This window comes from Poecilia reticulata, linkage group LG1, assembly GCF_000633615.1.
Source record: "Poecilia reticulata strain Guanapo linkage group LG1, Guppy_female_1.0+MT, whole genome shotgun sequence".
Classification (NCBI taxonomy): domain Eukaryota; kingdom Metazoa; phylum Chordata; class Actinopteri; order Cyprinodontiformes; family Poeciliidae; genus Poecilia; species Poecilia reticulata.
Genome location: NC_024331.1, coordinates 25,859,756 through 25,884,456, shown reverse-complemented (window position 1 = coordinate 25,884,456; position 24,701 = coordinate 25,859,756). Strand labels below are relative to the sequence as shown.

General features: G+C 36.3%; 2 protein-coding genes across 2 annotated transcripts in view; one reads left to right on the top strand and one right to left on the bottom strand.

Annotated features, from left to right (window-relative positions):
• Positions 1–1,341: 1,341 nt before the first annotated feature.
• LOC103469795 (islet amyloid polypeptide-like) lies at positions 1,342–6,821 on the bottom strand. Its single transcript, XM_008417728.1, is given in 4 exon segments — positions 1,342–1,943; positions 2,037–2,056; positions 2,058–2,178; positions 6,736–6,821. Coding segments are annotated over 4 exon segments (402 nt in total). The 3' UTR covers positions 1,342–1,768.
• The window catches only part of LOC103469685 (sphingosine kinase 1), a 39,078-nt gene continuing 20,702 nt past the window's right edge, over positions 6,326–24,701 (top strand). The window contains exons 1-2 of the mRNA XM_008417541.2: positions 6,326–7,257; positions 22,612–22,761. Of these exons, the coding sequence (XP_008415763.1) occupies positions 6,831–7,257; positions 22,612–22,761 (577 nt within the window). The 5' untranslated portion in view covers positions 6,326–6,830. The remainder of the gene's footprint in view (positions 7,258–22,611; positions 22,762–24,701) is intronic.

Here is a 24,701-nt window from a genome sequence, read left to right as displayed (position 1 = left end):
AAAACTTCTGCTCCCGGAGCTCTGCTGTGGTTTTCATTTTGCTTTCCAGAAACTGACATATTTCCTCCCGCAGCTCGACAAACCTGTGCAGTACTTTTCCTCGGCTTAACCATCTCACCTCGGTGTGATCCGGCACGTCTGCGTGTTCCGATCCACATTCCTCCAGAAAAGACTTAAACTGGCGGTGATTCAGACCTTTGGCTCTTATAAAGTTCACTACTGTGGTCACAACATGTTCCATCTTTCAGGGTTTTGCCACACAGTGATTCAAGACAGAACAGAAAGAGGATAAAGCAGACAGAAAAGTGCAAAGGCACAAAGCATCTTCTAGCAAAAAGACTGAGCTTGAACTACATTTTATGGTTAAAGAGACAAAAATAATGCAGTTTATACACTTAGGTATCAAGTTCTTTCTTTTAAAGTTACTGCTTTGTGTGTGTCTATTGCAGAAAATCTAGATAAAATACACAGAGGTTCATGGTTGTAAAGTGAAAATATGTGAAAAAGTTAAAGAGGTGTGGATGGGTTTGCAAAGACCAGGTAAAGTTTTACCATCATGGTGGCTTGATGTGCATTGTTGGTTTTCCACAAAAGTCCCAATTTGGGTCTGATCTGAGCAGAGCGCTTTCTTTCATATTTGTCGTTGTTCACACTGGAATGTTTTTAACTATTTGTGTCCTACCTTCACAAACGGTAGGACACAAGTTAAAGAGAGAAAGTTTTAAAGTTTCATATTCACATGTACATGTACATTTAGCACCACCTACAGGTGAGTAAAAATAGCGTTTTGACCTGTTTTTGACGTTTCCATGTGGCTCAAAACATTTCCAGAAACGTTCTCAACTGGACATGTGGGTATTTTTAAAACCACGACCCATTTTATAAAATAATAAAAAAAAACATCCTCATGTGGATGGGATCTAAAATAGCTCATGGGAAACTGCAGAGAAGGTTTCTTCTGGTTTTCCTTCTACAGTGACTTTCTTCAGATCAGTCTTCCATAAAGGTCACATTTGTTGAGTGCCGACCAAACAATCGTCCTGTTGACATCCTCTGCCATTTTCTGGCTCTCCAGGACTGGATCTGGACCCCCATGGTTATTGTGTAAATTGACAAAATAGACCAAACCTGGAGGTTTATGAATATTCAAAGCTTGTGTGTTTCCAGGCTAAGTTTAATGCTTACATATCATAGGTGAGCAATATGGTGTCACAGCAAACAAAGCATTACTTTAGGGTTAACTGTGGCAGCATTTAACAAGCATGATTAAATAGCTCATTCATTACCTGTGACTTAGACACATTCAAAAGCAGTCTTAAATAAYGAGCAAGGGACACAAAATGTTTTTCCTCCCAACCTGTTGAGGAAGAAATACTTTTATTGGTTCAGTTGGCATCTTGCGCTCAAACAGAAATGTCCTGCAAGAATCAGACACAAATTTCAACATTTTTATTATCAAAACATCTCAGATGATTCATATTAAAGGGCTTTATATTTCTTCTGTGTGACAGAATATTTTATAATTATTTTATTTTTTTGTTGAATTTTTTTTTCCATTTCATTAGTGCTGTGATTTACGACGTTCACAAAGCTGGAAGAAAACATACATGGATTCAGATGGCTTAAATCAAAGGCACTGTAGTCTTGATGCTTATCAAATTATTAAAGAAAAAATGTCATCTTATGGAGTCGTCATTCTCACATTCATTGTAACACATGATGTCATGTGTCACTGGGGTATTCACTGGGGTATTCTCCCAGTTTTGTACTAGAAAGGCAGGTAGTCGGGAGGCTGATGTAGGTTCCTCTTGCCGTAGGTGCTGGAGCCCACGTTTGTCGGGACGTAGACCGTTCCGATGGTGTTACTGGACCGGACCACGAAGTCTGCTAACCTCTGGGTCACACAAGTAGCTGTGTTGCACTTTCTCTTCTGTAAGTGATGACTGGAACGTATAAAAACAACAACAAAAAAAAACATTAGTATTTGCTTTTGTCGTGTTTTAACACGATAAAGATTGATGTTCATGAGCGCGTACCTGTTCGTTGCTGTGAGCCTCCCTCTGCGGCCGCGCGCCCATGAGGCCGAGGAAAGGGTCAGAGATTAGCTCAGGCAGGGACCAGCTCTCCTTGACTAAAAGAGCATTTTCTTGCTCGTCGGTAGAGCCGACGAGCAAGTACCTGGATTAAAGATGGAAAAGGGTCAAAGCATTTCACGCTGATGATACCCTCTTTAAACTAGCTGCTAGTCCTGAAAGACCGAGTGAGAGGGGAGAAAGTGGCCACTTAGCCAGCCATCCTAGGGTTGCACAATGGAGTGCTTTCTCAGAGAGACGCATGACTTTACTTCCAGCCTCAGTTACACGCACGAGCTGAGGTGTCTTCCAGTCAGCACATTACAGAGTCTCGAGAATAACGGAGGGAGTTCTGTGTAGCTATTTAAGTTGGGGTTTGAATGGATTTGATCAGAATTCAGGCAAAGTTACGGAACAGCTGTCCACTTCGTAGATTCTCCAGCTCATTTCCTTTGCTGCCGCTCACCTGTGGCTTGGAGCGGCTAATAGCTAGCTGCTAGCTAACAACTTTGCTAGCAAAGCTAGACAACTGAAAGCTTCTTCCCTGTATCTTTAATGATATCAGTCATTCTTCAGTATTGCTTATGCAATAGGGGCACATCGCCCGATCATCTCCATAATGGATACATGTCTTTTAATTTCCTTTGCTGCATAATGTACATTGCATTTATTCTAGCGTTAGGTAAATGTATCTTGAAGGAAAATAACACTTAAATAAAAGTCCAACAAGGATATTCATTTAGAATTAGAAATAACTCACCCTGAACTTCCATGATAGATTTAATGTAATAAAAGTGTGTCACTAATTAAGGGGAAAAAACTCAATCCAGACTTTAAGAAAGTTTAGGGTCTGGTTCGCAGAGTATTAAGTAAACTTTTCCCCCAATTATTCAATGAAAAAAAACTAACCTCAGTTAAGTAAAATAAAATTGTAATAAAAACTTTTGGAATTGTAATGATTTATTTATTTTTTTTAAACAAAACTTTTTAAACTTTTTTAAATTAACTAATTTTTTGTCTCGTGACTTTAAAGGTTATTTGCCAAACATAAATTTTTATTTGCACACGTCAGAAATATTTTGTTGTAATTTTAGGCCCTGCTCACGTCATGTGAGAATCACAAGCAAAACTTTGCGTCACAAACAAAAACTTAGAATAGCAAGAAAAGATTTATGACATGCACAACTAAGTTTGTTTTGCAAAAAGTTTTTTCACTTCATGAGAAAAATGTTGGATTTTAATTTTAAAATAAGTTTTTTTAAGCAAAACTCAGTACGCCTTTCTCATGGTGGCATGCATTAACAATTCAAGTTTTTTCCTTTGTTCTGCAGTTCCACATTAAAGTTTGATGCAGCTCTGCTTCCCTGAATGGACCATCTTCATCTCCACTGCAAGTGTAGCAAACAGACAGCTCTGTTTTATAGATTACAGTCCACTAAAAGGTTGCATTGTGCCCTTGTTTATATTTTTTATACTATAATTCTGTAAAGACAAAATATGTCTGGTGGTCCTGCCCTGATTTACATATCTTGCTAAAATGCGGGTTTGAATATTGCAATACTTTCCTATAACAAAATAGACCTGCAGAAAGAAATTACTAATAAAATATTTTATACATAGTTGTATGCTCTATGTAGAGATTTTCCTTAGCTTTGATTGTATATCTCACAATTTTGTAATTTATTATTGTTTATTAAACCCTGAAAGCTGAGTGGCTTTATTAATATTCTGTCCTAGAATGTGGTTAGATGTGCCCTTTTTTTGTTGTTGTACCTGGCCCTTTAGTGGTCTCTGCACGGCCCTGCAGGAAGATGATTCCTTCTCAAAATCATTGCAACTCTGCAGTTACACAACACAGGTTTTTTGGAAAACAGCTGAAGGGTTTCAGAATCACTAAAAGCTTTTCATATAAAATATTAAAAGGAAAAAATAAACAGATTAAAAGATCCCAAGGACTTTTACGACATTTCACACTTTCACATTTAGCTTTGCAGAATTATCTCAGTTCATGGTTTCTTCATATGTTTCTAACAGGACTTCTTAGGGGCAAAGTTACATAGTCGTGAGTTTATGTTTATCTAATATGTTACATTTTCTTTTTTCTATAAAAGCTTTCATGTTGGCGTCAACCATTAAAAGCAAGAGTTGCAAACAAATTTAGGTTTTGTTTGCCGCTAACACTACTGTTGGTTGAGTAGAATTGATTTGTTGGGAGTATTAAATCATTTTATTAAATGTTGCTCCCGGATTTTTGAAACAGGGAGATGGAATAAGGGCTTGCTCGGTCCACTCCACACATCATCCTGGCATTGTAGTATTTATGGTGCACTTTCCCATGCATGTGAAATGATAATTTATTGCTAACAAACAGCAGTGATTTATAAAGCTGGCATGATGTTGTGACAGGATATGGGATAGATAATCTTTGAAAAGATTGAGACTTCCACCTAATACTGCTACTGGGGTCTGCATAAAAGCACTGCTCCCAATCAAAAACAATCAAAGCCATTAGGAAGGTTTTAGTGCTGTTCTTTTGCCTCTTTTAACTGAACATTTGAATACTCAGTTCAAATTATTTAGACTGAACATTTGAAATATTGAATGTGCAGTTGATTGTTGCGTAAATACAAACAACAAATTTGTTGTTGAAATTTGTGACATGAGTAAAAATTTAAATTGTGGGACACGGATGAGACAATTGAGGGTAGGATTTCATAAGTCTTGTGTTCGTCCTCCATTTTGAACTGGATATTTACTTAAAAAAATTAAGATTGTTCTCTTCTTATTAAAATTTTTATCTAATATTTGACTTGTAAATAAAGATTTAATTTCAGTTCAAAATTCACAGCAAAATCTTTGTATTTATAAATTAAAAAATGTGGCTTTTGAGTGCTTTCTGCATCAAAATGTTTCCCTCGTCACAAAACAATTAGCCATCACTGTTTTATAGAAGCATACCTTGTTTGGACTCGACCTAGATTAGGTCAACATCCAAGATTACAACAAAGCTGTTTTTTAAAACCTTATAAATTTTCGCAGGATGGGACATACTGCCTTTTATTCTTAAATAAAATGCTACAACGGAGCAGAAATCTTGGTTCTTCTTTTCCACACTGTTATGTTTTTTTTTACAAACTTGCCACTAGGGGGAAGCACCACCTTTTTTCTTCCTTATCTGAAACCACAATGAAAATCTGCAGCTCAATAAAACAAAATGTTAGGTTTTTTTCTACTGAGATGAATGGTTCCTATATTTACATTTCTAATAAATTATTTAATCCAAAAATTAATCAATGTCTGCTGATGGCAGCTGAAAAAGAAATACCTTTAAACTAATGACAATACAGATAAAAAAGAGAGAGAAATATTATTCTTACTTTACAGAATATCATCCAAAAATAGACAAATATGTAAGTAGTAGTATGATTACTTTTTATTATATGGAACATTTTGTGAAAAAATATGCTTAACAAAGCAAAGAGTTTGTAATCTGATTACAAGAAAAAATACATATTTAAAAAAATATATATTATTATACTGGCAATTTTAGTACCATACTGTTGTGGAAATTCAATAAAAATAATTTCTTGAAAATCTGCTAAAACCTGCATTTGTAATTACATTTATATTTCAAATTATTAGTTAGTAATTAAATGACAACATTAAGTGACAATGTATTCGTTTCTCATCAGGTCTTGAACTTCTCTTGATGAGAAGTTTTAGGAACCTTTAGCCTACTTAGCTCATATTGTCATTTTATATCCGGGTGTTAATCCAGAGCTGGCCCAAAGCATAAGCAGCTGATTATGTACGCCTAGAATAAATGAAGAGAAAAGAAGTAAAAACCAAAATTAAATACCTGCAACAGAATTGTGAGCTGCAATTAAAATAATAGGAGTGGGTAAAATATATTTTGCTGCTACTGTGTAAAATATTTAGTAAAAACACATTGTAGTAACAAATGTAATTTAATATATTTTACTAACCAGCAATTGCAGAGGTGGGCACCAAAAATTGAAAGGAAGAGCAGCACCATACCAACATATTTTACTGAAGTAAGTGTAAATGTAGCATCCAAGAAAGTACTCAAGTAAAAGTAATAAAGTATTTGGTAAAAAGTCTGAATAACTGCTGAAAACATCAGTTGTTTAATATGTTATTTTTGTATCATCAACAGGATATTACAAATTTGGAATTTTAAAGGCAAGAATGAAAATAATTTGTATGATTAACGTAATTACAAAATTTCCAGATCAATTTCATACAGTATAAAACTTAAAGTTGAACATCAACTGCAGGTGTTGTCTGGTAAATTCTTTGCGAAAACAAGCGTATTCTTCAGTCAGTGAAGCAACTCACAGTGGGCACAATCGCGATACTTCAAAATAAAATTACTCAGGTAAACGTAAAGCGTACTACAGTGTGGTTAAAAAAATCCTTAAAGTACATTCTTTTCTCAAAACTACTCAACTACTCATGTTATTATAACACATTACTACCCAATTCGGGCACTATGTTTTATATCAACATTGAATTTCTGGTTTCTCGCAGATACGTTTAAAAGGGGGCTCTTATTTTGAAATCTAACCGGATCTAAAGGGTTTTATTCTGTGTTTCTTGACAAAGGTCCGGGCAGTGGGAGGCTGTCAGTCGCAGTCTCCACTCTGCCCGCATCATTTTCAGTAATGTGACAGCGCAGCCGGAGCTGTGTCCCGGTCCGGATCCCGTCCGCGTCTCACTCTCTGACATCCGCTCAGGATGGATCAGAGGAGAGCCGAATCCGACTTCCCACCCGCTTCCCCTCCAATCACGTTATACGGAGAATTTACCCAAAACAGTAACCGGAGAGGCAGGTGGGCTGTAAACCTGACCGAGAAGGACCTCGTCGTCCAGAGGCTCGCGTCGGCACCTGTCGGCCGGAACAAAGTGGTGCTGAGTCTGAGGGACTGCGTCGGCTGCCGGGCTTACCGGGAGGATGACAAGGCGGACCCGTCGGCGTACTTTGCAGCATACTTTTACCCACTGAGGAAGCGCCGCTGGATGACTTCTGCTCCGTCGCGGCAGCGCGTGGAGCAGTGCTTTCGGCTAGCGGCGCTCCAGGACCCGCACGCGAACCTGGAGGAGGCAGAGAAGTGGGCTCGCGCCGTTCGAGAACGCTCTGCCCGGCAACAGCGCCTTAGGGACGGTGAGTAACCGTTGGAGACGAGTCGGGAACTTAAACAGCTGCCTTTAGGTTAAACTTTCTTGAGGACTAAAATCATCACATTGATAGCACTTGAGGGCTATGTTTCTTTTTCGTTTTTTTCTTTCTTTTTTTTTAAAGAAAATTTTCGTTTATTCTCCCTTTTAAGCAAAACATGCAAGATCGGGGCGGCCCAAACCTTTCTGGGGCCCTAAGCAGATTTTAATTTGTGACCCCCCCATACCAACATGTCAACACCAGATGCTTTATCATTCCTACACTACTTGTGTAAGATAACATTTAATTTCCCTTTGGGATCAATAAAATATTTTTGAATTTGAATTTGATTTGAGTTGAACTATTACTACTAGCGTCATTTGGTGATATTATGGCTACTGATTTTAACATCATGGGAGTAGCAAATAAGCAAAAATCCTCTAATTAATATGCATATTGAAATGCAGAGTGGTATTTAGATGTGCCATGTTAATTTAACTATTTGAAAGTACCATCTATAGACAAACATTGATTTTACAAGCTAGAAAGTTTAATATCTTTTTTTTTGGAAGAGTTGTATAAAATGTGCAAAACATGCACTATGAATTATCAAATCAAATCAAATGATGCTCTTAGTGTTGGGGCTTTGAATTTGTGGGAATATAAAACTGTTGTAGTCAATGAAATCATCAGAATTTTGAAGGTAAGGAAAGCGTAAACGTACAGATTTCTTGAAGATGAAAAATAATTGTAACAACTGAGTAAAACTCCTGAAATGATTTTCTGTGTTTCGGTTTTTGGTGTGCTCCCTCAAAATTATCAGTTGCCCTCATCTCACAAACTTTGTAGAGTCACCCCTGCCTGAATCAGTTACAGAGAGTCACAAGTGAACAATCACCTCCAGTGAGATAACTCATTATATGTTAAGTACTTTGCGCAATGAACTGTTTGCTCAGTGAGAAGTCATGAAAACCAGTGTAATTGTGCTCAGTGAACCTTTTTGCCTCATCATCTCATTACTCTGTATAAATAAACTGAAGTACTCATCCTCTTTATCTGTAAAAGACAAACATGATTGTTTTCCTACTTCAGTCGTGTGAGTCCCTGAGCCGGGACCAGGTGTAATATTTTCTTCACAAGTGGTTGATCTCCTGGCAGAAGGTAACAAAGGGTGATTCAAGCTCAAAGACAAGCAGCAGAAATAATAAAATTAGGTTCAAATCATCACTCTGTTAATATCTGTTGGGGCCCTAGAAAGTTTTAAGATTTGCTTATACCTTACACTGATTGACTATAGTTAGTTTATTCATTTAACTAGTTGAACGAGTTGACAAGTTTTATTACATATTACCAGAAGTGTGTGATATTTTGGCATTTATCCAATTCCAAGTAAATACCGGCCCATATTTCAGATATTGATTCTTTTTATTTGATATATGACTAAAATTTCTGACATTTAGGTATTTTTGTGACTTTTTTCCTGTCTACATTCTGTCCTAAATTTGAACAAAAATAATTAAAACTGTATTAAGTTTACATTAATCATTAACATGATCTGAGTGCATTTATCTTAAATAAGCAGAGTGCAAGAAATTATTGTTTGAGAGCCAATCAAAACAAAATATCTTTTTTTAAAGGTTTTGTTGGCTCTAGTGGCCTTTATTTGAAAGTAGTTTGACAGGAAAGAGGGGAAAGACATGTGGCAAATGTCATCAGGCTGGGAATTGAGCCTGCAACCACCAGCATGAGGAGCAGGGCCTTGATGCATGGGTTGTGCTTTGCCCCTGCGCCACCACAGCACCCCACAAAATATCTTTTTAAGGTAGAATTGAGAAACTGGGATACAAAATACAATGAATTTTAAGAGGAAATTGGAAACTAAAAGTATTGATTTTAACACAGTATTGATCCAATACAGGCACCGACTTGGTATTGACATGGATATTTTGGATCGATTCTATCAATTATCTAAATGCATTTACAAGAGAAGCAGCCTGTGGCAGAGTTAAACTTTTAAACTAAAACCTTCAACTACAGATGCACATCAAGCTTTTCTCTGTCCCTATCAGTTTTTGGTTTTCCTTGAGGCTTGATCAACTGAACCCAATAATGATTGATTCAGATTTTCTTACATAAAACAGGAAAAATGCACCAAATCATTTGACCAAAAAGTGCATTTAATTATACCTAATACCGAAAAGTGTATCTATGTACTTGTACATGCCGCATTATTAGACCAAAAGGTCACTTCTTAGTTTATATATAATATTTTGGCGTATTAACAGTATTTAATCAGAGTCGAGAAAAAGAAAATGGTTTATTGATTGCCCTTGTTTTTTCCCTTTAACTATAAATTATTACCATTTTCTTTCTTTCTACTTTCTCGATTGAGTGAACCAAAACCAACATTATACAAAGCAGTTTATCATTCAAGGCATCTCAGAGACATGTATTATGTTCAGGTAGCAGAACCAGGTGTGACAGGTCTATTGTTTGCACCCTATAGGCAGAACTTCCTGGAGAAAAGTGATCCTATTATGTTTCCTCCACTCTGTCCCACTCCGCCACACAGACAGCACTCTCTGACCCACTTAGCTTTTATCCCATCAGCAGGCTTTCGTTTTTAGCTAAACTAAACATGCTGCTGTTCTTTGCTGTCTGTCATTGTTTACTTTGAAACATATTGTGATTTGACTGGACCAGTTACCCGCCATGGGACACAGAACGTAAGATAAATGTGTCCATTAGCTGCTCCTGGCGTGCCTTTCCCGTCACTGCTTTCATTCAAGTGGAAGCAGTTTTTTTTGTATTGTTGCTACTTTTGAATTATTTATTTTGTTGAAGCCTAAAGAAGTTTGCTTTTGTTCAGAAATTGAACCTGTAGTGATTTCAAAGAAGCACAATATCTGTGAATTGAACTAGGGGTGGGCGATATGGACGAAAAGTTTTATCACAATATTTTGTGGTAGTATTGTCATAACAACAAGAACTTTTTATTCTTTAGTTTTTAGACAACTGTATGCCTGTGACTTCATCATAGCCACACAAACACATGTACTGCTGCTCTTGAGAAACATGCTCATTTATAACAGCAGTCACATGAAGACGTGTGATTTGTATCACTGAATTGCACACAATAGCTGGATTTAATCATATTTTCAAATTTGTTTTATTTATTGACACTCTCATCGAACAAACTAGAAAAAAATAGTAAAACTAATAATATAAAAAGTTTGTTTTCTTTAAAACACCATCAGTTGGGAGTACTGTGGTGGCACAGCGGCAAAAGCACAACCCACATATTGAGGCCTTGGTCCTCGTGGCAGTGGTCGCAAGTTCAATTCCCAGCCTGGTGACATTTGCCACATGTCTTTCCCCTCTCTCATTACCCTCTTTTCTGTTGAACTACTTTCAAATAAAGGCCACTAGAGCCAGCAAAACCTTAAAAAAAATAAAACACCATCAGTCAGAATTTACTGACTACAATAAATCAAAATTTATCACAATAAATGATTAACAATGTGATAAATGCCCACCCCATATGCCAGAGTGTAAAACTGCATAGAACGAGGAGAAAAACTTACCAGCTTATTTTTTAAATAACTTCACTGTTCATTCATGTCAATGAGTATGAATTAACATTTAATACATCGGTAAAAAAACACACAATGAACAGGAAAAAACATACATAAGTGACATGACCACATTTTAAAAAGTGGAGGAAATTTAGTATATCAAGTCTAAAAACTGGGTGGTGTTGAATATGAGGTAACATTAGCAAATTTTGGTTTGGTGGATGAACTAATAATTCAGTAAACAATAAAATAACATGTTTTTACATAGTTATTCATTTACACTTACACCGATTCATGGTATTTAGTTGTGATTGTTGGGATAAATCTACCCAAAAAAAGCAAAAGTGCTGAGCAGAAACATGGACTACATCTATTTTTCTCCACAAGATTACATGACATTGTGTTAAGTGTCTTTTTCAAGGTCGCTGTTGTTAATATCCAACCTCACTCATCCCGTAGGAGCCATTGGTATCTGAGGAATGTTTTAATCGAAAGAGGACCTTTTCAATCAAGTTGTTCCACCAGCGGCCTTGGGAGCCATCGTTAATCATGCTAATCTAGGGATGTCTGCATACGAACCATTAGTCTAAATGAGGTCTGGCCTTTTTGTCAGCGACTTCTGCCGTCCTCCCAGAATTATTCAGAGAGCATCTCTGTTTTCCTCAGACAGGTAACTGCATGCTGGAGCTGTAACTCAAACCCCACATCTAAGATTAAAAACCACCTGAAAGAGAGAAGCGTGTTGTTTTCCAAAAGCTTGTTATCCACGTCTAACCAACTGTGTCTTTTGATCTCTCCTGAGCTGTTTGCTCTGCTTGGATATGAAGGAGGAAAACAGAAAGGTATCTGGTGTGTTTCACCTGCTCACAACGAGCAGATCTCCGTCAACTGTTGCTAATCTAGCGGTTTGAGTATCAATAGTAGTTTGCATTATATTGATCCCTCATAAAACAAATGTTAAAGCCCTGACCCGGAAAGCCACCTGCTCTCTCTTTTTCCTTCTTTTTGCGCTTTACAGAAGGATTAAATGACGTTTCTTCCAATTTCCATCCAAAATAGACGGTTATGATGATGATGTTTATTGCTCTTTGTCTGACCGTGCTTTAATCAGTGAATGATGTCCTCCTTCGCATAGAGGAAGTGCAGAAAAGTGCAGCATGTAATTTGTAGCTAGTGGTTGCGTCTGTGGTTTGTCTGCTCTGTGTTAAAGAAGTAACACGGCCATAGACGTGATGTAACGCATGCATTACCAGGTCATGTTACGTGTCAGGAAGCTGATGTCTTATTCCACCTGATTTCTTTCCTGCGTTCTTGTTTCTGAGCGAAAGCTTAACTGCGCTGCATTTTTTTAAGAGCATTGATCTGAAGGTTGCCCATGAAAAGATGAAATGCCTCTGGGATGTCATTAGCATAACTCAGGGAGTAGCAGCAGACGTGGAGAAGTATTGATCAAAATAGCCCCATATGGGCTTTTGCCTTCTGTGTATTTTAGTGTAGCAGTAGAATCAGTTGATTTCAGGTTAAAATGGTCATGACTGGTCAGTCGCAAAGCAGCTTAATGGAGAATCTCTAAAGGTAAAGAAGCACCAATCTTTTTTGGCTGATATCAATTTATGGCTTCCTTTTTTGTATTTTTTTCCCAGAAGAAGACATGAATGAGAAAACGTGCTTCAGATGTTAATGATGGTTTTAGTGTTGAACTTAAGCGAAAATAAAATTATTTCAAGGTTATTCCCAATAATTACACAGAAAAAAAAGGTTATAACACTTTTTGATACTGAAATATCAGGTTTATACAATATGGGGTTCATGTGTCTGAATCAAGATAAGACTTTAACAATATTTTAGGGAAAACTAAGAATCCACTTATTTTGGTTTTCACAAAAATGCGTCATGGATTACAAACTGTGTTTTAAAGAGTATGCAATCACTGTAAAATATTTCAGTATAACGTTTGACTTTTTCCTGTTTTGTCTTATTCTAAGATGCTTGAAGTTCTGAAAAATAAAAGTAAGTTGTTTGGCTAAATGTCCTAATGTTTAGCTCCATATCAGGACTCTGAATATTTTGTTTTTCCTTCATCCTTCTTGATAGAATTTCCTATTTTTATGTGCAGATTTCTCCCAACAATTCCCAACAAACAAACTTGTCGCTATTGCCGCTGTTTCAATGAACAGATAGCATTCTTTTAACTGAAACACAACAACATTATAAAATAATGTGGTTGTTTGGAAACCACGGTAACTTAGCAATTATGAGGTTATGCAGGATAAGTGGTGCAGGACGTCCTCTGGAGGACTGGTGTTGCTGCTTTTCCCAGCCAAACACAGGCCTCTGGAGGACAGGCAGCTCTATTAATACTTTACCTCTGACTGAGATGGAAATTATATGGAAGAAGTTTTATAATAACGTCTTTTTGACATCGTTTAGAAAATATATTACTCATTTCAGACTGGAAATATGAAGACTTACAATCTGATTCGCTTCATAGTTTAATTTTCAAACATTGAAAAAAAAAAACAGAGGCATATGTGATACAGTTTTGCATTTAACAAAGCTTTATTATAGATTTTAATGTTTTCCATTTTTTAGACTTTTAATTTTCTCAAATACATCAAGTTTAAAGTCTAGTAATCTAACATGACTGGTCTAAAAATATCCTCCACAGAATGCAAATAAACCAGATTATTAGCTGGAATATGAAATCAGGTGATTGTTGAAGGTGTGTATGTTGGATGAACAAAGTGGAACAAAATCAATCAATCATGTTTATTTGAAAAGCACATTTCAGCAATAAAGCAATTTAAAGTGCGTTACATTAAAATACACACACACAATTGTCAAGTCAATAAAAAGAAACCAAAAAATATACTCTTCATATTAGTTATTTTGTGCAATTTATCATTGAAGACTGCATATTGAACAGTGGAAATGCCCACTATGAAAATCTAAAAGAAACAAAACTGCAGTGAAGCTTGCCATAGAAAAGGCAGAGATAGACAGAAAGTGGAGAGAAATGTCAAACTTGTAGAGTTAATGCTTCCTTCAGATTACTGGCAGCGAGCTCTTGAGTTTTTTTAAGCTGATTGCGCATGAACTTTGGGGGTGTGTGTTTGTGTGTGTGTGTGTTTGGTGGTGATAAGTGGGAGTTATCTATCCATACCAAAAATAAATTGCTCATCCTGACATCATGTTTTTAAACACACCCATTTGAAGAACCGTCCAATTACCAATAATCACACTTTCTGATTCTCGGAAAAAAACGCACATCTCAGTCCTGCTGGGTTCAGGCCCGGTTGTTTGTTTGTGTTATTGAAGGGAAAAACCAGCTGGTTCCAGTAGCTCTATCAGTGTTTTCTATATGGTATTAAAAGCATCTGTTTGTGCAGCCAGGCTGCACCAACAGCAGCTGATGTTTTCTTGAATTATCAGCAGTTCCTGAAACATTTGAAAGCTGGATGGGTATGATAGCACTTTGCACTAATCTGATGAATAAATAACCTTAAAAACAGACTAAAACAATACACGCCTTTGTATTTGAGCTAATATGTCTATTTATTCAATAATTTAGAAGCAGACAAGCCTTTTGAATTGAAAGTGTTGCTTATTTTGTCATTGTATTGTTTTCTGTTGCAATGTCATTAGTTGCAGTTAATTATTTGCAAATGCAGCAATTAATCAAATCCCATCACTAATTATAAAACAGTGAGGAAGTTCAAATGAGCCAGAGGTCACCGGCGTTTACAGTAGACCTCAGATGATTCACGGCTTAGTAGTGAAGTGAAACTCAGTGTTACAAAATAAAGTGCAGACATGTCAGTTTTGTTCTGAATAACTTTGTGCTCATCATCCATCCTGTTAGTTGGCATAATATTTCCTGCCTAGTGAAAGTGAATCATCAATGAACGTATAGGAACCAGCACACACAGGACTTTTTACAATTAAATTAGACCAAACTTCTCTTGTTTTAGGTCCATTAGAATTACCAAAATTATTTCTGTTTGCTAAGTACAACAGTAGTTTGGAGACACTGTCTTTCAAAATGCAGGACTTGGCTCAAAGGTTTCAGATAGTTATGATTTGTCTTAGAACAGTAGCAGCTCATATATTTTTCGGTCTAGTCATGTCTAAACTTGTTGAGCAGTGTGTGTGGTACAACAAGTGGAAATTAGATCCTGGTTAGGCAAAAGCAGAAGTGACACATAAATTTAAGTTGTCTACAACAAACACAGCCTTAGGAAATATTTGAAATCCATTAAAGATCTGACACAGGATTTGAACAATGTGTCATCGTTCAACTGATACAGAAAGCAAATTAGCTAACCTTATTCCTGCTATTTTAAAAATGTTTTGTATTTAATATTTATTTAGTTTTTTTCTTTATAACTAGATGTTAGTAGCACCTTAATCGAGTGTTTTTTTTCACTTAGTTGGTTTGTTGTGGTTAGAAACAACATTTGTTTGTTTGGAACATTTTTATATTTGGATAATTTATAGATCTGATCACAAAATTCTTCTGATAATAGAGCACTAAAATTCAGGTTTTTTGAACATGTTTTGATTAAAATGAATCTTTTTAGCATTTATGTTTTCCATCAGAAAAAATGAAAAACGGCAAGAAGATATTCTGGAAATTACAAGTAATGCAGAAAATGTCCTGAGAAAACTAAAAAGGTGTGAAAAAAATTATTTAAACAGCTCTAAAGAATAAAAATGTTAATTTACCATTTTAACAACCTCTTTGCATGATTTAAAATAACAAGATAATATTAAATTAGCATGTTCGTAAGTTCATGTCTTCTGTTTCTCATCTTTCTGCTGCTCAACACTTAAAGCAACACTATGAACATAAATCCACCGTGTCAGACTCAGCTTTTATGTCCAATCTGTTTTCCAGTCCTTCCTTTGTCTCTCAAAGCACACATCTTTGTTCATAAGTAAACTTTGGCGCTTGCAGAAACAACTGCCACATTCACAATGTGTTTCATTTTTAAACTCACGTCCCGTAAGTTCTCTTTATTCCTTAATATAGATCTACAGACGCCAAACCACTGGATACTCCTCCTTCCACACCCTTTGTGGTTCCAACTCAGCAAAAATCTGCTTGAGGAGCTTTCCCTTCTTGATGTAAACAAAGTACACAATACAGGCTTTTTATTCTGTTTTATTATATTGTAAAATGATTAAAATATTCATGCTTGCAGTGACTTCTTGCATTTCTCAGTGATTCCTTATATGCTTGAGTATATTTCTAGCAAAAGGACTTTGTTTTGCTTCGGTAATTATTTAGGTATAAACGAGTATAAAGCCTGATAAGGGTAAGAGTGTTTGGTAATACATGATAATCCACTAATCCCTTAAATGCTGAAACTGGATTCTGTCCCATCTGGAGTGTATCTGAGCTTAGCTTAGGGGCAGAAACTCCACCGACATTATATACGATGTTTGACTATTTAACACCCTGCCTCCTTGGCAGAATTGATGATTCAGCATTTGGTCGTTAATGAAGACGAGGCATCCTGTTAATGTATTAGTTTGAGCTACAAACTGGCAGCTTTAGCTTGCTGGTTTTGAATCTAGCAATATTGAGAGCAGAAAGTTTTCTGAGGCTTGTTCAGTGTTTTCTGCTTCTAAAAATCAGCCATTTGCCAATGGGTTACGCTGTGTGTCTTTAACAAGCAGCTTCAGTGTGTTGCTCCTTATAAAAAGTTTTTATTGGTGGTATTATTGGATCTTATTTGACTACCAGTGATAATCTATGCCATGTCTCCAGTGGTTTACGGTTCTTCTACAGCTCATTTATCAGGTGGAATCTGTCACAGCTGTCAAACTCCTGCCTTACATCCTCACTTTCTGACAGGCCTGAAGTTACGATCAAATCATCCTAAACACCTACATATGGAGCAAAATGCATCCGTGCTCCTTTTTTTCTCTCTTCACATCTGCTGCGAAGCTAAACCTCGACAGAGTGTGACAGCTCCATCTAAATTGCAAAATTGTTCTGGCAAGATCGGAGCAAGGTGAGCTCAGCTCAGCAGGTTGACATCTTGGCAAGTTTTAAAACGGCTTTTATCAGGTTTTGAACATCATTTTATAGTCAGACACACATACTTCAGTTTTCCTCACTGCCGGTAAAGATAGAGACGTCAGTAGAGCTGACAGATGTGTTTATCATATGTTGTCACTGGGAACCAGATAGCTAGATACACTGAATGAAAAGACAGATGCACTATTTTTTCTCGATGTCTGAATTTAAATTAACCCAAACTTCTCTTGTTCTAGTTTAGTTAGAAATACTAAAATGATCTGTATTTACATGCCAGAAAATCTAGTGAGAACATTTTTTAGAGAACTTTTTGCAACTTTCTTAAAATTCAAAAGTTGACATTTGATCAGTATGAGGAAACATTTCAAAGATATCCAACCATGTATCTTTGAAAAGCACAACCAGTCTGTTGCTGTCTTTTCCAGCAACTATTGTACAGCGCATATATTGATAAACTAACTGCGGGAATTCTGCTTGGGTTGCTAGGTAACAGGGCTGGGCTTGGCTGGGGTTGCTAGGTAACCCATGTGAATGTGATTCAATGATCAGGAGGTTTTTGAAATGGCTCATTTTCCAGACACCAAAAAAATATGAACTTATTGATAAAAAATGGATGGGTGGGTTTTTTAAGTGCTTGGGTTGTTTTTAGAAGCAACTGAGACACAAAGGGAAGTACAAAAAATTAGCATAATAAGTCCCTTTTAATAACTCTAGTAATTCTACATTTTCCTTCTAGTAACACTAGACACTATTCTGCTTATATTATGACCATATTCTTCTGAGAATAGAAACAAAGAAATCTTTTAGTTCTTAATACTCGGTCGTAAAAAAAAAAGGACCCTTATGTTGGATATATTACAAAGAAAAAAAGAAGAGGAATAAGTGACATTTCCTAACAGAGACTTTCCCCTCACAGAACGGCGCTTTCCCACAAAACCTAAAAGGTCATGTATTCTCAGCACCCAGAAACCTGGTACGGGGTTCCCTTTCATTTAGGCTGTTATTTTCTGTTGCAAGTACCTCAGTGGTGACTTTCCATTAAGATCTGGGACAGTTCCCATGCCGTCGCCTGGAAGGGAGCAGATTGAGACGCCTGTAATCACAGATCAAGTAAACATAGTTGAGATGCAGAGTGCTGCTTTGCTGCTGTTATTTGTCATCTTCTGTTTCTCTGCTGCAGTTTGTAAGGACGGCGATTCACTTCTTCTGAATCTGTTCGCCTCTTCATCCAAGACACGCAATGACTTTACTTTTATTTTGAAGGCGTTTTTAAAAACTGTGTGCATTTTTCCTGAAGTTTTTAACCACAAAATTAGTGTGCAGACAGATATACATCAGTTAACATTAGCGTCCACACCCAGCCCTAACAAAACACACCACACACATTATCTGCTGTCATGACAGCCTGCCCACCAAAATATAACTTTTACTTGGTTTATAAGGCTGTATTGGGTAGAGGTTTTAAATAAGTTTCCGGTTCAATCCTTAATTAGATATATGTTCTGCCCTGGCCAGCTGCCATGATGCCACTGCAGCACAGATGTTGAAGGAGGAAAACCCCGAGTTTGGAAACGAGCTGACTGGAATGTTCTGAGAAGGGATGGACTGGCACACAGGAAGTGACATGACAGTTTAGTCAAACAGGGCTGGTGTGTACATGATTACACACACACCACTCCACACAAAGGTCAGGGCGTTCTCCACCAGCTGCCATGCCAGCTGATTCACGAGGGCATCTCTGTGCGTTTCCCAGAGGTGTCCAGTCAGGATTTTTGTTAAAGGGGATGTATTATGCAAAATACACATTTTGCACGTTTTTGTACTTTCATTTGGGTTTCTGCTGCTGTTAAAAACAGACCAAGCGCTTAATAAAACCACCCGGCTGGTTTTTAGTGATTACTTATTGTTTTTTGATGTTAGGAAAATGTGCAGTTTCAAAAACCTTCGGAATATAATGTCACAAATTAGCAGGCACTGCCCATTACCTAGCAACCTCAGGGAAGCTCAGCCTGTTACCTAGCAACCACATGGAAGCTCAGCCTATTACCTAGCAACACAGTTGGAACTCCAGCATGTTTTTGCTCACATGTTGTAACAGAAAACATCTGTCAGTGGGACTAGTACTTCTTTATTAATATTAAGAAATTATTCACTTAAAACAAGCTCTTCTATGTTTCTGAAAAGCTCCTTGAAAGTTAGTTTCGACTTATTTCAATTGTACTAAGATAATTGTGCTACAAACTACTAGACAAAACACGCGGAAAAACAATCTTGTTTTTGCAAAACAATTCATTTTCGCAATTTGACACCTTGAAATAATCAAAATACTAATGGAAACATGCAGTTATGAAGAAAGGTTTGATTGTTCTAATGCCAGTAAAAATATTTATACTGACTACTGAGGGTTATTTAATATTTGGCTTATTTACAAATTTGTGTATTTGTCATTTTACAGGATTATCGTGTGAGAGATGCCTGCCTCATTTTCTAATTTTTGACTGAAACTTTCCAATATTTCCAATCTTGGTGAAGTTCAGAAAGCTCAGGGAGTATTGGGCATATTTTGAAGATGGAAAATAACCATTACCTTTATCTTATTAAAAAAAGTCTTTAGTTTGATTCATTAACCTAATTATGGTTTTAAATTTTTGACTAGTTAACATAAATTCAGATTCATACTGCAGTTGTGGATGTGTACGTTTTTTAAATACATTTTTTTAAAATATTAAAACTTTTTCTATGTTTGCAGATGGAACATTTGGTTATCCACTATAAGATAAATGCAGACATGATTGTGTCTTAGTGTGGACACATTTTTCATTCACCTGTTTCTCTGCATTCCTGAGCTGCAACCTGCAGCACTGTGGATTCACGGAAACTGGTTTGTAACTGGAGCTGCTGCGCCTCCATTGTGTCTCATTTATCAGCTGTCAGACTTCTTATGACGGCTTTTCAGTGGAGTGCAGAACAAAGACAGATCGCTGTCCATGAGGAATACCACTGCAGGTTTTTGTTTCTCTCTCTGACATGAAACTTACTGCATGATTGAGTCGGGTGTGTGTGTGTGTGTGTGTGTGTGYGTGCGTGCGTGCGTGTGTGTGTGTGTGTGTGCGTGCGTGTGTGTGGACATTTTTCTTTTTATCTCTGAATGCACTACAAGACAGTTTCAAATGATTGCAGGAAAAGACGTGTTATTAAGGGAGTGAAGGACGAGTCTCAGTTTTATAAAAGGTTGATTTTTGGATTCTTACAGGAATTCACTTGGACTTTTCAACAACCTTCGCTGCACCATCACATTATTTTTCATTTGCTTTCATGTTTCGTAACTTTGAATTGAATTTTATTCATTCAATTCAATTCATCACAGTTACATTACATATTTATATTCACAGCAAATGTCATCTCAAGGTCATTTGCCAAAAAAAAATAAAATAATAATGTCCATTCAATCACACATTTATTTGAATTACAATCACATCAATTCTCACATTAAATCACATCAAATTTTGGCACATTTAAATCTGTGATTGTAATGTAGAAAATTAATTTAAAAACCCGTTGGTCTTCCTTAGAAGTTGTTTAGGATTGTTTCAAAGAACCGAATTAATCCTGTGTGAACGTCAGGTTGGTCAGGCAGCACACATAACTCTGGAAAACATTAAGAGACCACTTAAAACGATCAGTTTCTCTGATTTGTCTCTTTATAGGTTTATGTTTGAGTAAAATGAGCTTTGTTCTTTTTTTCTATGATCTACTGACAACATGCCTTTGAAATTCCAAACAAAAATTTAGTATTTATTTGCAGAAAATGAGAAATGGTCAAAATAACAAAAAAGATGCAAGACTTGCAGACCTGAAATAATCCAAAGAAAACTAGTTAATATTCATTTAGAAACAGCAACACTAATGTTTTAACTCGGGAAGAGTTCAGAAATCCATGTTTGGTGGAATAACCAGGAGGGTCTCTTCATTTTCTCCAGAGCTGTATATGGACGGATCATTGGTTTTACATTCAGTTACAGCAGTAAAAGAATAAAAAACCTGTTTGCAACATGAAGTGATAATGTAATCAACTGTTGCAGAGGAAATGCATCAACACCAGATTATTAGTGAGCCAACAGTTCCTATTATCACCATGATGTGCTGAGTAGTGCTGAGTAGTCAGAGCTGCAGTCTGTTCAGTGAAGCCCACAGCACAGAATAAGTGTTTCTGTTGCAGAGGACATCAATTACTGCTTCTTCTGGTTCCTCTGGGTGCAGACAGTACATTCAGGCTGTACTGCAGTGATTTGTTCTTGGTGTAAAATTTGTTAAATGAGTCCTTTAGCAACTTCAGCAGCTGCGATGAGAGCCCAGATAAAGTGCAGCAGGGTGTCCAGCTGTGTCTCTTTGCTGTGGAGGAACATTAAATGGATTGTTGCCTCACATCTCACGGTTTTTTCCTGTCTCATGAAGTATTACCTCACATGAAGACGGGTCCAGATTTTTCAAAACTATATGAGAAATTTACAATTGCACAAATAAAATGCGGGCATATGTATGGTTACTTTAATGTTTAAATTTCTGTTAATTTATTAGATTTTAACTCATACAAAATTTAAGCGCACTTTTTTTTATCATAACAAAAAACAAAAGGTATTCAAGGTATATCAGTTTCAGAGTTGCTTTGAGCCATAATAAATGAAGGATTAATCAATATTTTTATGTGTAGCAATGGTACTTGACAAAATGTAACGTTTCAGTAGTTGACTGTGAATTTGTATTTTTTGTGGGTTTTTTTAACTGCTTCATTACTGACATGTGCTATACAAGTAAAGTTGATTGATTGACCATATATATGTATCTATCTATTTGTACTATTGTTGCAAGTAACGATTATTTGTGTAATCAATAATTCTGTCAATCATTTTGGCAATTAATCTGTTAAACAATGGCACATTCTGCAGACTTTAAGGAAATACATTAATAGATGCAAATAAAACAACAATTCACTTCCTTTTTTAAATAAAATATAAACACTTTATTGCCTAAAATGCAACGACAAAGGATTCCTCTAGTTAATGTTTGGAGAGATTTGTTTAACATAATTTGAACCAGGTGAAGCTAATAATAGACCACTCGAGGAGTTTTGAACATATTTACAGAAAAATTATGTTTTTCATTTTAAATGCTAAATATATATACTTTTTGTAGTTTGGCCTGTAGTTTGCTCTGAGTGGGTTGTTATTTCAGTAATTGACTTTTTTTTTTGTTTCCTCCAGTTCATGATATAAAGGTTATTAAATTAGTTGACAAACATTTAACTGCATGATTAAAGTCTTTATTCTGGTGCTTTGGTCTCAACTAGCCTGTTTTTTGAAGGACAATTTTGTTTACAGAGACTGTATAATTAATTTTATTTGTTGTTTTCTTTCTTTATTTTTGGATATTTAAAATGTCTTCCAGCTCCAGTGTTAAATGTTCATTATGATTTATAGTTTATTGATATTTGAGAATGTGTTCCTGCATTATTATGCCATTATTACCATTATATTACTTGAAAATGATCTCAAATCAACAATATTCTGGAACAATTTATCATCCAGCAAAATTTGTTATCATGAGAGGTGTGTGTATATAGTGTGCACTACTGACCTGCTGAGTCATGGTTGTGATGCTGATCCTGTTATGTACGTTGAACCTGAAGGAGAACCCCTTGGCTGTGATTTATTAGATTTTCTCTCTCTCTCTCTCATACAGGTGTGTTGCTGAACTCGTTGCCCCATCCTTGCCGGATCTTGCTGTTTGTGAACCCGCAGAGCGGGAAAGGACAAGCCCTCACCTTGTATAACAGCCACATCCAGCGGATGCTCAATGAGGCGGGAGTCATCCATAAACTCATTATCACTGGTGAGTCGAGTTGCTGGCTCAAGTTTCGCAATCCAGCTTCCACACCATGCTACAGCCAATGCTATCGTTTTGTTTTGGGTTTTTCATCTGAAGAAGCCAGAGACATTCCCAGCTTCAGGGAATGTGAAATGCAGGAGAAAACATTTCTTAGCCAGACTCGATTCTCTGCGAATCCTGGGGTTATTGTCAGCAGAGATCTGCTTCAACCCAATGCAACGATAAACAGAACAAAGCAGCAGTACACTAAGTGGAGTTTTGGCTCGTTGTTGGGAAATTATATATATATATTTTTCCTGTTTTTATTTTACAACAGCTGTAAAGGAGGTTGGGGTGACAGAATGAGGTCACAATGCTCTCACAGTCATAGGAATACTAAGAAGCAGCTTCCTTACCGTAGCATGTTTATATCGCAGTTCATACTAATAAATATGTGAGGTGCTGAATGATAGAAATACTCCGGGCAGAAGGGCTGCAGCTAACCATTATTTTAGAAATCAATTATTTTATTGGTTATTCTGATGGCTGATCATCATAATAAAAAATTGGCACATTCTGTGGATTTTTAATTTAATCATTTAAGCCTTTTTTTCTACAATATTGGAAATAATTAAAAGATTCAAATAAATAATTTAATTCCTTTGTTTAATAAGAAAATGTTACAGAACGCTTGATCATTTGCAGCAAAGGATGCAACTACTTGCATCTACAATACAGTGTTGAGCTGATCTCTTGATTAATTTTTGATTAATGATTAATAACTGGGTAGCAAAAGGCGATCAATAGAAGATTTTCTTGTTTTTACAGAATTTGAATTATGTGAAGCCAAAACTATCCCACATCAGGTAGAATATGTTTACAGATATAGATGTTTTTTTAAGATGTTTTTGCTCTGAATGTGTTTTACTTTTAGAAAATTTTGACTCAACTGCGATTTCCAGTTAACAATTAATCAATTACTAAGTCAGTTGACAATCATTTCAATAATCACTTCATCATCATTAATCCGATTAATCGCTCAAGCCCCAGTTTACACGACCACATGATTCATAATACTGGATTCACAGGACAAGACAAGACTTGAACAAAATATTAAGAAAGCTTTTAAAATAAAGGCTATTCAAATTATTCAAGAATCTCTGTTCAGCGTAAAGTTATACAGATCAGGTCTGATCATGTTCTGTGTTTTAGGTTTTGAACCAGAGTTAATGAAATTCTGTAAAAATTGTTAAAAAGAGAGCTAAACAGAAGCTGTTAGCTTGTTGTGACAGCACCTACAAATCTTATGCTCTATTGTCCATTCCCATGTGTTGCCAGCTCACTTTCCACAACCAGCCAATCAAGTTCTTCAACTGGTTAATCTCTTCAATTCATCATTATTTTTCCCGAATATAATGAAAACACAATTCAGGAGTTAAGGTCAGTTGTACAGATTAGAATCAAAGCTTGAGAAAATGAGATTTTTCATCAGTCCAGGTTTCAGAAGTGCTAAACTTCACAAAACAAATGATAAGATACAAAACCAGTAACTGAGAATCTCCAGTTATGCTTCAACGTTCGTCTCTCTGTATCTGTGTTGCACTCATCTAGACTTAATCCTCTTCCTGTTTTCATGTATTCACCATCGTTATGCTGATCAGCAGCCGCCAACCCATATGCAGAGCTGTTATATAATAAATATGTTTACACATTGTTAGATACACTGAGTGTACAGAAACACACAGACACCAACACTGAATCCCTTCTACACATAAAATGTTTTTTATTAGTGGTTTCACTTGATTAAAATTTTTAATCAAGTTAACTGCGGGATCCATAATTAATTATTTGCATTTTAAATGAAACAGCATATCAGCAAATTAAGCAACATTGTTAATTCAGAAACCCTTTTTGCTGCTAATTTATTGAATAAATAGACATTTGAGCTCAACAACAAAGACATT